We start from the raw sequence: 14790 nt of genomic DNA, 5'->3' as shown, positions 1-14790 counted from the left end.
GTCATTCCCTTCAGGACGGGATTCTCTCTTCGTTCCTTTCGCGATTCCTCTCGAAAGGAAGCTGTTGAAAATAAGAGAAAATAAAGAGAATGGGAACGAGAAAGGAAATTAGGAAGGGAACGAAATGAAGAAAATATGGTTGAAGGTAGTCTTACTTGAATGGAAACCAAAGGCCACCAAAACGCACTTAAAAGCACAAAATGTATCATGTTACTCCCTCACCTTGGAGCTCGTGGAGCTCACCCTACACGCTCTGAAAGTCTGAAACTTGTCAGTGTCATAGTAGTAGCAAAAGGTCATCTGACAAGCGTAGTACCAGGAAATTCTCTTCACCCTACTGGGTACACCCATCAGATTTTTGTAATGTCACGCCATTGTTCAGCAATTTGTATGGCCTGTTTTAACTTCTAACACACACATACCTCGTCAATCAGTAGTTTCCAGTTACACCGATCTAGCACTAGCAGTGATTTCAATGTAACTTTGCAGCTTATGCCCAACAGTTAGCATTTGCGATGAATGAGGAGCATTTTGAAAACAGTAAAGTGACTGATAAAGGTGAAATACAAATGGCGTTGACAATTCAATGTCAGACAGATCCAGCTCTTAACAGAAATTCACGGGATGTCTCATACAGTTCAAAGCTGTGATCAGAGCCGATCTCAAACGTAATGATAGTACAGGTCATCCTGACTGACCACAGAAAAAAGATCCATTGAAACTATTGTGTAATCAAATCATACAATGCGCTCCAGCTCCCTAGCGTAGCTGAGCGTCTGGTTGATCAGCTGCAGGGATGGAATCTCCTTGCAGGGTTGGGACTCCTTCGCCTTCTGGAAGAAGACGGCACCATTCTTAATCTCCCATTCGGGATGCTCCTGCTAACAGTATATGATATACTTAGAATCTACAGTGAATATCACTTAATTCACACACGCAGACACAGAAAAAAAAAGTCTGAAAAGTGAGAATTGACCTCTGTGATGTACTCGTGCAGTTCTTGGTCAGAACTGAACATCAGCATTTGTTTTGCATCACTTATGGATAGGGAATCATACCCCTTCTCACTGCACCCCGCGATTTCATCTCTGCATGAGAAGAACAAAAAACACAGTAAGTGTCTCCATTAAGATTAAATCAAACGATCAAATAACAAGCAGCAATAACAGAAGATCACTCACCTGACTGTTTTGGCTAGAAGGTCCATGAAGTAAACATACGTCTCATGGGGCACAGCCTGTCGAGCGCTCAACACTCGGTTGTAGGCTCCCTCCATAAACGACTGCTCAAGCTCCACTGCATGCTTGATGCAAGGATGCTCGAGAGCTTTTACTGGCAGAAGCTCCAGCTCAGTGTGGAACTCTGCGATTCTATTCTGGACCAACAGCCTCAGAAGATTAAGTCCCAAAATTGGATACTCCTCCGGTGATGGGGGAATTATACCACTGCATGAATAAATATTATTTAGTATATAAAAACACAGTAAATGCAAAACAACAATCCTGTCATGCTCGTGAACAACATACCCATGATGACAAGTTCGATCAATGTTCGTATTTAGTTACAAACAGGTTTCCGGCGCATGATAAGGCACAAACATCTGACTAACCATGCAAGCCTAGCGCAACACAGTATTTTAGTTTTAACTCATTGTTTAGCAACTTGAGTGCCAATAAAACTCACATATACTTCTTACATTTGTACTTACTAACATATACTTCTTACATTTGTACTTACTATATAATAAACTAATGGGCCAGACCCAGTTCAAACACTATTAGCATCATACAAGACTCGGACCAACTCAGCCCAAATATCTATTGTATGCAACATACTTATCATTAAGACACAATTTAACCGATTCAAATAACAAACCGTTAACTCCACAGTTCCACTAATTGGACTTCAATTTACTACTACAAACATACCAGCACGATGGCTTTGCACCCTGATCTTTGACGATACCTAACAGAAATATGCCCTTCCTACCCAGTTTAAATTGTGGTAACTAAGTTTCACTTCAATTCTGTGCAGATAAATTAGAAATCAATAAACTTGAGAAGTCAACAAAATGAAACCTCAGTCAAATCAAAATATGTGCCGAGTAAGAAATCAGTGCAGGACATTCACTAACATCATTTTCATGCACGACACCCACAGCTGACAAATAGTGGGATGCAATGTAATAGCATAATAACCACCCAAAATGGCATCATGTGTGGAGGATACTAACATCTAGTTTAAAGAAACACATTGACACCTATCATAATGCCACTCCTGAAAAAGGTGCTATCAGGAACAAATTGCTGTGTACTATTAAACAAAAACGAATGTCAATAATACATGGATCTTCTTCTAACAGATGGAAAAAACCGAGCTGCCAATATTCCAAATAAAAGACAAAATAAAACTGATAAATTGGTAATGAGGAACTAACCATGTATCCATGTAATAAGGTTTGAGCTGGCAGAAATCGCGCTCAAATGCATCTTGGTCTTCAAGTTTCACACTCAAAATAACAGCATGCTCGTAAATGTCCCCTGAAAGATTTTGCATTGATTTCAGTACTTGCTCTGCTAAAGGATAACTGGCAGGTTTACATAAGAACTAACTGGGCTGCCAAATCTTTGGTAGCTAAATAGCTTGATCATAAGGATAAAAATAGGTCAAACCAATTAGCATGGCTACATACGTACAAGCATGGTAATGAAACAAAGCATCAAAACTTTTGCATTGGATGGAACACCCTCCAATACAGAATCTAAGATAAGAAGCAACCTTATCGGAAAATTCACAATGTCAAAGCATACAATTTTACACATACTGGAGTGCTAGAGAATTGCTATGACAACAACTGATGTAAAAACAGGAGACCAAGAGATCATCTTACTTGCAAGTTTGAGCTCCTCTACGGCGTTCGGAGTTTGCTGAAATGATGGCGGAAGGCTAGGGAACTTGGTGAGCAAGACCTGCAAAAGGAGGGCGCTTCACATGTCAATATTATCGAAAACTGAAAGATAATTCATCGAGTTCTCGCACCCTTCTCTCGCAAAATCACAGAGGCAATTCAATTATCCAGTAAAAATCGAGGCTTTCGGCCACAAGTCGAACTAGAACCTGAAGAGAAGTTACAGGGCAGATCTACACGCTCTGATCAAATCAACTAAAGCGGCAAAAGCAACAGAACATCACGAAACCTGCTAAAAATCCGGCCTTTCTCCCTGTCATCCGGTTCAGAGTGCAAACAACTCTTACACCGATTCCATCCGCGGAGAAACCCTAGGAATCAATTCGAAAGCGCTCCAAACACCGCAAAATCCGGCACGCCCGCGTCTCCGGATCAACTCTAAGGCGAAAAAAATGCAAAACAAAAACCTCGAAACCATCGAACCACTAGTAAAGTAAAAATCGCATCTTCCATGCCTCCAGCCTGAGGAATCCAGCCCCAACAGAGCCTAGACATCCACCGGACAATCCCCCGGGAAAAAGAAAAGATCGGGGAAGGAAACGGCGGGCGAGATCCAGCGAAGCCGACGACGCACCTTGAGCTGCGAGAGGAGGGTGACGCAGGTGTCGAGGTCGTCTCGGGCGTAGGCTGCCTTGAAGCGGGCGAACAACTGCGTCACCTCCGTCAGCTTCGGATCCATCGGCGGCGGCGGCGGCGTTCGCTGGAGCTCGCGGCCCTGACAACTCCCGTTCTCTCTGCTGCGGGGATGGAGAAGGCTTTGCTTGCGGGTTGGGTTGGGAATTGTTCCCCTCTTCGCTTATATTTTATTATAACAGAGCCTGTATTTTGTTGGGCCGGCTTCGGACTCGGATCCAGGCCGAAAGGGTTGCGGGCTGCTATCCGACACGGACTCTGACAGGTAGGCCCTCCGTGTCAGGTTCCCGGCTGTGTATCTGGTGAATATGGTGGGTTCCTCAAATTAAAAAAAAAACTATGGTAAGCCCACAATTAGTTACATTAGCTTTTTTTTTCTGAGTTGCATTTGCTCTTTTCTTTGTTGAGAGAACGGTGGTAGGGGACGAACACTATGCTTACTGGGTGCTTAAAAAAGATAGTGTTAATTATTTATGTCAAAATTAAAAAATTTAATGTAAATAAAGACTACATGTGCTTAAATATAATTAACTATATTGTTAACACTAATATAAGTAGTGGAGCTTAAGTAAGCATCTTACTCTCTATCTAAACATATGTGCTATTGCAATTAAGAAAAAAATATGGTTTTTTCATATTCGCCTCCTCTAAGCACCCCATTGTATTCGATTTTTTTTAAATACCAGTACAATTCGTAGATGTATATATGCACTCACACACGTCTACTAAAGATTGAAGATGTAGAGCTTAAAAATTAATAAAGTCACTACATACGTCTCGCTGTCGATGGGTACGTCGTCTACACTGAAAGAAAATTCCGTCTTAATAAGACACACAAATAACAAACCTAGAGTTTAATTCTAATGTTAGAGGTACAATCATCTTCACTAACTATGCAAACCAAGCTGCAAACTTCCATTTCGAGTTCATTGTCTGAGGCCTTCCGTCGATGGCACATAGGCTTCATGGGTAACCCGATCCGAGGAACTCGATCTGACCTGGCCTAAAAAAGCCCGACCCGACCAGTACATGGGCCGGGCTCAAGCTTCAAAACATAGGCCTGCAGTTCCAGTTAGGTTGGGCTCGGACTTCAAAACAGGCTCAAAACAAAAAAAACCCTAACATGATAAAAAAAAATCCAAGAAACATAAGTCTAACCCCAAAAAATCCAATATCAAGCCGACTCGGACTTAGCAACCAGCCCGACGTCGGGCTCGAGCTAGACTCAGGCTTACGGGTTTCTTATCAGGCTTATCAAAGCCCGACTTAAAAACTGATCCGGCCTGACGTTTAAACAGGCCTAGTGACGTAACAATAAATTCGAATTCATGTATTCATGGGGCTCAGATTAGAACTGGTGGCGAATAGGAGATAGTACCATGTGGAAACGGGGGTTCTTTGGGTCCATTACGTTGTACTTATTTTTTTCTCAGTTTCAATAAAGGTGCATGATAGAATTGGGGCGACGAAGGGATCTGGAGACGTGGGCAGAACCGCAAAAGCATCACATGAGAGCGCATACAAACAGGTGTACCGAAAAAGTGTAGGATTAAAACAAACCACGCAAAGTAATTAAGGGCACACCCCAATCAACATATCAAGACTAAAGAACCCCATAATAAATATTCCAAGTTGTCTCGTCAAACGCGTTAATATTCATTGTCTATTTGAGATCTTAAGACTATTTTGTCCTGCTGGCAAGATTACAACTACAGAAATATTAGGGCCTTGCAATACTCCTCCAGGTTGAATAGTTTGTAGGTGCAAATCGTAATGTTACATCCCCAGATTGTATGAACAACGGCTGCCTGCACACCAAACACCTAACACGTCATATGAAAATAAACAGAAACCACATGGGAACATAAAACATCTGCATAGCATTCCCAGATATGCATACAGTTGCTTGTCTACTCTTACAAGTTACGACTACTCAGCAATTACGGAGTAAACTAGTTCAGGTCTTATCGACACAATATTCCACCACGAGTGTTTTCATGGGTCAACCGTCCGCTTCTGACTAAATCTGAATGAATAAATGAGATATCAAATGGACCGGAATGCCAAAATGAAGCATCTACAGCGCTTAGCTGTCTTTGATAGCGACCACCATTTATCACTTGTCACTAAATTCAGAGTTTAGCTCCTGCACCCCCATATCTGCCAATAACACAATTAAGATGCGACCTGATAATCAACAATAGGCAATAACTTCACTAATTCGTCCTTCAATCAGCAGAAGATTACCAGCAAAATGATGCCACACAGCAAGACTTCCAGCAGTTACAGAGATCTCTAGTTCCAAAGCTTGTAGCATGCACCCTTCCGTTGCAGCTGAGTGGGCTTCTCCTTGACGCAGATGGCATCCGTGAACGCATCAACCAATTGAGCAACCAAGCTAGCTGGATCGCTGATGAGAGCATCTACAAAGGCGCTCACAATGCGCCTGTCCTGTGCTGTTGCCTTAAGGCTGAACCAAGTGAGGAACTTTACACGGAAGTCATTGTCCATGTGCCCTTCGCGCTCCAGCCATCTGATCACCTTCACACAGTACTCGTACTGCTGCTCCACATAATTCTTGGAGGCAGAATCTGGGGTGCTGCTAAGCAAGTCAGGTTTGCTTGGAGGTTCCAAAGGAGAGGAGTTGGAGCTTGCGAATGGTAAAACTTCAGATGTTGGAGGCAACTGGCTTTCATCATTGTCACTTGCACCATCTAACCTTGCAACCTTAGCCCGCTTAGAATACCGCTCAGAGGATATATTATTCTCACTTGAGTTTGTAGAACCCTTAGGTGAATCATATTGAATGGCTCTCTGATAGTTCTGCAAATTCAAATCCTTCTTCTGATGCTGCAATGAATTTTCTTTGAGGCACACGCTCTCAGAATTCTGAGTTGAGCACTGGCTGCTGCCACGGTCAAGGCTCCGTGTAGTGCATTTTGCCTCCCACGCACCAAACCCCTGTGTGCTGCCAAAAGGCAAAACCTTGAAGAAGTATTCAGTAGAAGGGCTTAGACAGGAAACCAGGCTCCTAGTATTTGGCCTCAGCATGTGGCATGTGGGCTCTGATGGATAGTATTGAACCTTGGCACTTCGATGCCATACTTTGCAACCATCGATGGTCTCCTTAGCAATGTTATCCTGATACTTCAGCACAATAACCACAGAACATGGAGTGATATCCTCAAAAAGGATTTGAGGTTGGGGACCTGTAAAAGTAAATACCAACTGTTGAAGCATAAAGTTGTAACCTGTATCTTTTTGTAAGGAAATCTTGCATAACGTATTTTCATTTATTGGATAATAAATACTAAGTTCAATTGTTCAAGGAAGAGTTCTCAGAGTGCAGATACAAATTGAGTAAGAAAGACAACTCTAAGACAAACTTACCTAGGGTTTTCAAATTATTGTTCGACTCAAACTCCAAGGTGTTATCCACTGCAGAGTCTACAATTTCTAATGCGCACGAACAGAGTTTCTGAACATCAGCACCACAACTAAGCCGGTTAACGATGCCACGCCCCATGATTGCAGACACTTGGTCCAATGCACCACCAACTTCTTTTTCAAGTGTTTTCACAGCTGAGCTGATTATGTTCACCAGGTCCCTGTAATGTTCAGAACCTTTTACCATTTTATGGCTCAATGACAGACGCTCACATAGCACATCAACTCTTCTTGCCTCTCTAGCAATTGTCAGTTGTTTCCACAGACTCCTGCAATAGGTAAGAGGTAAAATATGTCCGTAGAGTTTCAACAGACACAAGAGGTTTAGGTGACAACTATATTTACAGTAAGAAAAGGTTGACTCTTGGTAGCATTTGAATAATCAATCTTTAGTTCCATTTATCATTTTTTTTCTTTCTTAAAATTTGTCAATAAACGGGCGAAAAACATAGACTGTTCAGTGCTGATAAAAACTGCCAAAAAGAAAGTATTGCCAAATTAATACAGAGGGTTTCAGTAGTTTTGATCAGGGACCACACTGCACCTACTTAAGAATTAGGATAACAAACAGACTTCGTAATTTTCTTTCGTACAAAACATATTTTTCATAGGGCTGTTAATAAATCAAAACAATCAGCAGAATACCTCATTAGCCAGTTGATTTTCCCGCAGCAAACACAGTAGAAACTACAATCTAACTTACTGTTGCATCCATTCTTGAGAATGCCAGCCTTTTTGTTCTTTAGGGCACACTTTAGGTGACAAGACATACCACATGAGCCACCACAATATGGATTATCAGAGCTGCAAACCAACCATAAGCTAGGATCCTTGTTGTCATCATATTTATGGCAAATGCAGCAAGAACAACGCTTGCAATATGCATCTCTTGCGTTCACTGTGGCTTGGCATGCAACATTTCTGCATACTCGGGCCTCTCTGTGTGTTGATAAGTCAGGGTTTACAGTTTTAACTAACTGCTGTGGTTGTTCCCCATTTCCTTTCGTTTGTGAGTCATCTTTGCTATTCTGCCCTGATAACATAGCATTTGCATTGTCATCCTTGAGTTGTCCATTCTTTCGTGAAACTAATTTCAAGAGATAGGCAATCATCTTAGATTTTGGAACATTGGTGTACTTCCTCTCCTTGCCCAGCTCAGCGCAGATAAGCTCAAGAAGATCCCTGCGGGTCCAGCATTGAAGAATCTCTGCGGCACTTTGTGGCCATCTTGAAACTTCATATACTAGTTGTCTCTTGTCTTTCAGGCTCATCTCGTTGCGTTTTTCTGGATCCATCACGACTCCTGGATGAAAGAATTATGAGCTACAACAACTAGTAGGATTCAATTGAGTGAATTGACTACACAAAATCACAAATACAAAGAGACAATTGCGCTGCGAAAAGACAGAGCATACATGCATAGATATCTAAAGAAGAAAAAGGCATATTACCAACGAAATGATGCTAACTAATTGCATATTGACACTTCCAAATAAAGATGTTGATATAGTGTGCTTGCACATACTTGTAACAAACTATAGGCACAAACGTTTGATTTTAATTTACATAGTTTCTTACATCCTGCTACATTGGATGTAGAACTTTAACCCTTGATGATGCTTTAAGTGATAAAAAAAAGTTCTGACAAATAAAATGCCCCTCGCTGAGATAACCGCTTTCAGCGAGTTTCCTGGGCGGCCAACCTTTGGAGCCTTTTCCTCGACCTAGTTGCAATATCCTTCGGGATGTCTCTCCCTTGGGTCGAGTTTTTATTAAAAAAAAGGTTGAAATTGGAGTTCTATTTTGCCCATCTTTTGTCAGTACATCAGTTAGGCGTTTTGTGACCCAGAGAGATACCTAAATATTATAAAACTTTTTGCGAATTATTTTCTCCTAGAAAGTACAAGTAAATGCCAAATCTTAGTTCTGTGCAAGAACTTTCATAATGTAATCATGAATGCACACCCAAAAAATGCATAGGTCATTTGCCTTCACATATCAGTTTTACATCATTATATGTGAATACTTCGGCAACCATAGTTTCACATACTAATTCAGAGGAAAATTGTACTATTAAGGTAAAAGACAAGGGTAATAAAAACATTAATTCCTAACTGTCTTCAAACTATAACAATAGTGCATTGTCCTAGGGCCAATCTTGAGAAAGAAGTATTACTGTATTGGTATCTTAAAGAGCTAACTACCAGGAAAAGGAATAAAATCGGCACCATTTCATTTCATTATGTCCTCTAACTAAGAATTAGTGCTTAGTACTAAACTACTACTCACAGCATACAGCGATTGTGCCTTCACACATAGCTACACTTTGTAAAGCATCTAGAGTAAACTGAAACATTATTTAACATCTTAGTAGACAATGATGTCAAAATACTTAGGGTCCATGTGAATGTCCTCTACAGAAGAAAACCGGTGTGTCTAAATTTATACAAAGAATTCAAAAGTTGAAAGGGCAACCATACAATCCAATGAACCTTCACATTCTCTCACTGTTACTATATTCAGCTAACTTTGGACTCAGGCGCATAAAGATAGTCATTGTACATCATCATCCTGAGTTGCCAGGAAAGGGAAGAAAGGAAAATAGGAGGTGAAACTAATTTCTCTCTAATTATTCTATACAGTACATCATCGTTGTATAGACAGCTAATCTACAAAGTCCTCAATACAATAAAAATGTATTGGGTTCATCTTTGTCATTTCTACAAATTCATCCAGCAGTTCCAATACTGCAGATTCATTGCTCTAAAAGGAATTCCATAAAGTAAGACTTAATTTCACTGAAATAACTAGACATGCATACACCTCCTACAAATCCGACATCACACATAACACAAAACTCTATAGGATCACCTAAACTGGCATTGGTCATATAGCAAACTCATAACTCAACCACTGGTCACATTTGGCTCGACCAATTGAGTCGGATATTTCATAACAATCCACAATTGGTATTTCAAATTAAAGTCCAATACAAAATTGCAACCTACCATCTTCAAGATTTTCATGAAAACCTGGAAGCTAAGAATCCGATTGCCCAACAGATCGAAGATTTCAAATGCTGTGGCGCAAATGAAAGTAGGACAACACAGATTTTTTTTTTTTTTAAAGAAAGAACAGTGAAAAAGGCAATCCAGAGGGTCAGGGTTCTCGTCACCTTGGGCAGCCTTTTAGGGTGTAGTCATTCTCATCACCTTGGAAGCTTTAGTGATTAGGGATCCTCAATACCGCAGCGGCCTTTTGAGGAGGCTTTTGCACAACTCACACTAATGTAGAGGAGTTTCTTGGAGAAATCCATTCAAGAAAGACACTCTTGTTGCTTCAGCGGTGGAAATACAAAACCTTTGATCAGTGTTTGATAAGGCGTTTAAGTGTTCAAAAAAATGTTTTGGAAAAATGCTATGCCGTTAAACGCCTCACATTCCCACCATATGCTTATGAGTGGGAATTGTTTAGAAATGGTTAGGAAGCCCCCAAAGCCATTTAGGAATGATGAGGCAAATAATAGAAATAAACGAGGAAACGAAAAAAGACTTTCAGCACGTGGGTCTTACCCATTGACCGACTCCCACCCACTCTCTCTCACTCCCTCACTCGTTCATTCTATCCCCACCAGAGAGAGGGGGGAGGATCCCTCACCATTCCTCCACCTCGAGCTCCACGGACGCCGAAGATCAAAGAAGATCACCCACGAGTTCCCCACGTTGTCCACGAGCTCATCCCCAAGCATCCCTTCGCCGGAGCAAGCCCCAAACTCTTTTTCCACCTCTAGGCTGGTCGGAGCACTCTGAAGTCGATCTCCACATCGGAGCTTCCCCGAAGCCGGTCGACCCTCAAGAAAGCTTCCCCACACCAAGGTGAACCTCCCCACCCCTTTTCCCCCATTTCCCCCGAGTTCCCCCACTCCTCATAGCCATAGGACCGAGCTCCACCTAGCCATGGACGTCGATCCATGGGTTCTCCTGGTTCAAACCACTTAAAATGGGTTCTCCTGGTTACATAGAGAGTTTAATTGCCGGCGAGCTCGTCAAGTGCCATCAGCCAAACATAACGGTCTGACCACCGTTCCAGGAGTCGTACCGCCCCTCGGGCCGGTCTGACCGCCAGGTATCAAACAGACACACTTCCCAGGAGTCTGACCGCCCATATTTGCGATCTAACCGCGGTCAACACAGACAGACCCGTTTTAGTGCAGTTTACTTTTTGCTGAAACTTGTAAAATGCATAATAAATTCTTTATAGCTCTAAAAATTGTGAAACCAATTTTGTTGGTTTCATAATAATATCCTCTACCTATTAAAAATATCCACATCCATGAAATAATTATTTAATTTTGTGAGATAAATTAATTATGTTAAAGATTTATTATTTCACCTTTAATTCTTTACAAGTCCAAAATTGGTGAAACCAATTTTACTAGTCTTCTTATAAAATATGCTGACTAGAAAAATATTTTCATGCATCATAAAGCATATTTTATGGCATTTCATCATGCTCATGGCGATGCATTTTCCTCTTTTAGTGACTGACGAACCGGAGAGTGACGGGTTTTCTTGAGAAGGTTTTGTGATTGATCTTGATTTGAAGCAGAGCACCAAGGCAAGCATCTATCATACTTTTCCTATATTTTGGTGAATTGTTGGTCAATCTGTTAGATATTGTTATATGTCGTATATGCATGTTAGCTAGTCGATATCCAGAATCGGGTAGAATCTATCTAGTTGCATTTATCCCTATCTTGTTATTGTTGATCATAATCCTTATAACATGGGGATAACTATAATAATGTCTAACTTAAAATTTATCTGAAATGCTTAGCAATGCATAGATCACCGGTAGAAGTCGAGCGGTGGAACTTTCCATCATACACGAGCTATAGGCTTAATTACTTTCACAATGATAATGATGTTGGGATGAAAAGTTGGTGAGAATGAGACGAGATGTGGACAGTGCTAGGAGTAAGTCGGGAGAGGAACTCAGATGCTATAAACCGCATATATCGTTTAAGCACCGATCGTTAGTGTCATTGGCTTAAGCACCTTTCCGTACTACCACATATCCGTATATGGGACGAATGAGCTAAGTATCGTAAGTCGCCGTATTCATTTGACTCATGCGCTCGTGATGCGAGCGAGATGGCTTGTAGAGGCACCTGAGATTGCTCCGGAAGTAGATTTAGGTGGTCTCCGCATACTCGGGCATGGGAACAAAGGTTCGGGGTGGGTACGTGAACGGTTGTCACGTGAATCATCGCTTGCAACCAACGGGTTGTGTTATTGAATTGCCTTTCGCGTAATTCAATTTAACCTTATGGTATATTTCTTGCTAATTCATCCAAATGTGTTATCCTTGGAGTCGGCGATATACATATACCCATATGTATAAGTCTTGCGAGTACATTCGTACTTAACGTGCTTTATTGATTGTTTTGCAGGTGAAGTTAGGTGGCAGCTACTTGTACCCCACCGAAAGCGGTGTAGTGACGAGTAGTCACTATTCTACTACTAACTTCAATCGGTTGCCTTGTGGGCAAATGGCTCCACTGGTCTTTATTTTCTTTAGATGTTTTTCCGCTGCGATTGACATATATGTACGTTAGATAATACTTGTCTTGATTAATTTATCAACATGTAATCTTTTGCACTTTTGTATAATCGTAATGTTGTGATATACATGTTGGTAAAGATATGTGTGGATAATAGCTCTCTTGAGAATTATCAAAGCACACATATCAGGAATACCGGGATTGGATTCGGGTTAACCATTGGTAGCTACAATCGTTGTGATGAGATGTGGATTAACACGTGACGCGTCGAGAGACGGATGTGTGCTAGCTCTCATCTTATTAAATAATTGCCTTAATGATTAATTCGAATACAATCTGGATAGGTCCCTACAGGCAGGCGCTAGGCGGGCAACGGATTGGCACCTAGTGCCTAGGGCACCGACTAGGCCTAGGTTGCTGCCTAACTTGTATACTATGGCAGACCCAGAACAAAAGTGACCGAGTATCCTGGGTTGTCCTGCTAAGGATCCAGATGTCCCACTTGTTGGGCTAAGGGATGTCGCATGGGCTTTTACATATGATGGATCACTGAAAAACAAAAATTTAACCGGTGTCATGTGCACCCTGTAGTTACAACATGGATCCGCCCCTGCTTGTGTAGGGCAGCAGCCATGTGGCATGTGCATACAACTAGTAGCAGCATAAGTTACTCACTTCACAATGCTCACATAATAGCTAAACAATAAGTGAATAACTACGTAACTAGTCTAGACTCTAGTTGACAGTGGGCCCTAGATTTCCTAATATTTCTTTTATAGGTTTTAGGCATTATACATTGCAGAAATGTCCAGGTTTCGCAAATGTTCTTCCAGAAAATTCCCACTCAAAGCCAAATCATTGTTTAACTGATATTCAACACAGGTTTATGATTTCAAACTCTAGACGTTAGATATATAATATTAGGCGTGTAATTGCTTCGACATGTTCCTGTGATTAGAGGAGTTGTACCATATTTCTTAACACTACGGCAAGGAAATCTAGGGACTGAGAAGACTGAGCAGAATCATTGCCGCATATATCCACACAATAGTGCAAGCAGAGTACGAATGAACAGATGTAATTAAACTTGTCAAGAAACCTTGCATTGTGCATTGTACTAAAAAGGCATAGGCAACAATACAATACAAGCAGGTGACGAGCGATAGAGGAATACGCGAGAGAAACGGGTAGCATTCCCCGTCCACAGGAACAGGTTGGGAGTTTACCAGCCAAGCGGAAGCCACACGATTGAACAATGTCGTCACTTGCCCCTTGTGCTAAACTTAGTTATCTGCAGGAACAGAACAGAAAGGGAAAACATCACCCTGAGCTCTTGGGCACACGTACACACCACATGGTTGAGTAACAGCCAGCAGAACCAACAGCATTGTGCGAAAGGCCACCAGCGAGGTCAACCTCGGGAAGAACAAGGCCCGAATCGGAGCACGGAGGCACTGATTAGGTTAGCACTTAGAACTGCACAGCGCATCACAGCGCAGGCAACGAAATCCCATCCGCGACCATCTCGGATTGGGGCGCCCGTCTGTCCCAGCAGGAAAGGTTCGGGAGTCCGATTCGATTGCCCAAACCAACGAGAGGTGGAAAGGGAGGGGGGACAGTGGGAGCGAGCCGGAGCTTACCGAGAAACCCGGGCGGATCTCCTCCGCGCGACGCCATTCCGGTGATGCGGAGGAGGAGGACCGGGCGGGGGGAGTAGGGGACGGGAATTGGAGGCGGCGCGGGCGAGAGGAAGGGCGAGCGAGCGGATGCAGGCGAGGAAGGGTTGGTTCCTTGTGTCCTTCCTCCTCCCCCCTCTGGACTCGGGTGAACGGCGACTGGTGGTGCGCGACGGGGCCACGCCTCACCAGTAGGAGAGAGAGAGAGAGGAGGGGGAGAGGCGTGGACCAGGCATGGTGGGCGCCCACCGCGCAGAGCCAGCGCTGTCTCGGGGCTCGAGCTTGTAACGGTACAAGGTGCCACGTGTCCGCCAACAAAAGCTACGGCCTCCTTTCTTTTTTAAATAGTTAAATTTTATAAACTTTTACCATTAATATACGTAAAATTTGGTATATGAAAATATAGTGGTGAATTTGTTATGAAAATATAGTGATATTGTCTAATTTTTGTTAACTTTTACTAAGAGTTAGTTATAAAAATAATGATCAAGCATGCTTGTTAA

The 14790-nt window shown here is 42.2% G+C and overlaps 2 protein-coding genes across 5 annotated transcripts; both read right to left on the bottom strand.

Annotated features, from left to right (window-relative positions):
- Positions 1-587: 587 nt before the first annotated feature.
- LOC133899607 (26S proteasome non-ATPase regulatory subunit 8 homolog A-like) lies at positions 588-3751 on the bottom strand. The gene is made up of 6 exons (XM_062340619.1): positions 3543-3751; positions 2891-2969; positions 2438-2540; positions 1182-1445; positions 977-1088; positions 588-878 (listed from the first exon to the last, which is right to left on the bottom strand). Exons 1-6 carry the CDS (start codon positions 3645-3647, stop codon positions 738-740), a joined length of 804 nt encoding a protein of 267 aa, XP_062196603.1. The 5' UTR covers positions 3648-3751; the 3' UTR covers positions 588-737.
- A 1570-nt stretch (positions 3752-5321) lies between these two features.
- LOC133898724 (VIN3-like protein 2) lies at positions 5322-14508 on the bottom strand. Of its 4 annotated transcripts, XM_062339409.1 has the most exons (6): positions 14252-14507; positions 13838-13902; positions 10224-10385; positions 7694-8351; positions 6992-7317; positions 5322-6810 (listed from the first exon to the last, which is right to left on the bottom strand). In XM_062339409.1, exons 4-6 carry the CDS (start codon positions 8341-8343, stop codon positions 5897-5899), a joined length of 1890 nt encoding a protein of 629 aa, XP_062195393.1. In that variant the 5' UTR covers positions 8344-8351; positions 10224-10385; positions 13838-13902; positions 14252-14507; the 3' UTR covers positions 5322-5896. The 4 variants fall into 4 exon arrangements, with proteins under 4 accessions (XP_062195393.1, XP_062195391.1, XP_062195392.1 ...); XM_062339407.1 differs by lacking the exons at positions 10224-10385; positions 13838-13902 and having other exon boundaries at positions 5322-5761; positions 5849-6810; positions 14252-14508; XM_062339408.1 differs by lacking the exon at positions 10224-10385 and having other exon boundaries at positions 14252-14506.
- Between the last annotated feature and the right edge of the window lie 282 nt (positions 14509-14790).

The sequence above is a fragment of the Phragmites australis genome, chromosome 18, assembly GCF_958298935.1.
Source record: "Phragmites australis chromosome 18, lpPhrAust1.1, whole genome shotgun sequence".
Classification (NCBI taxonomy): Eukaryota; Viridiplantae; Streptophyta; class Magnoliopsida; order Poales; family Poaceae; genus Phragmites; species Phragmites australis.
The sequence above is the reverse complement of the archived record's forward strand: the minus strand, read 5'-3'. Positions and strand labels throughout refer to the sequence as shown.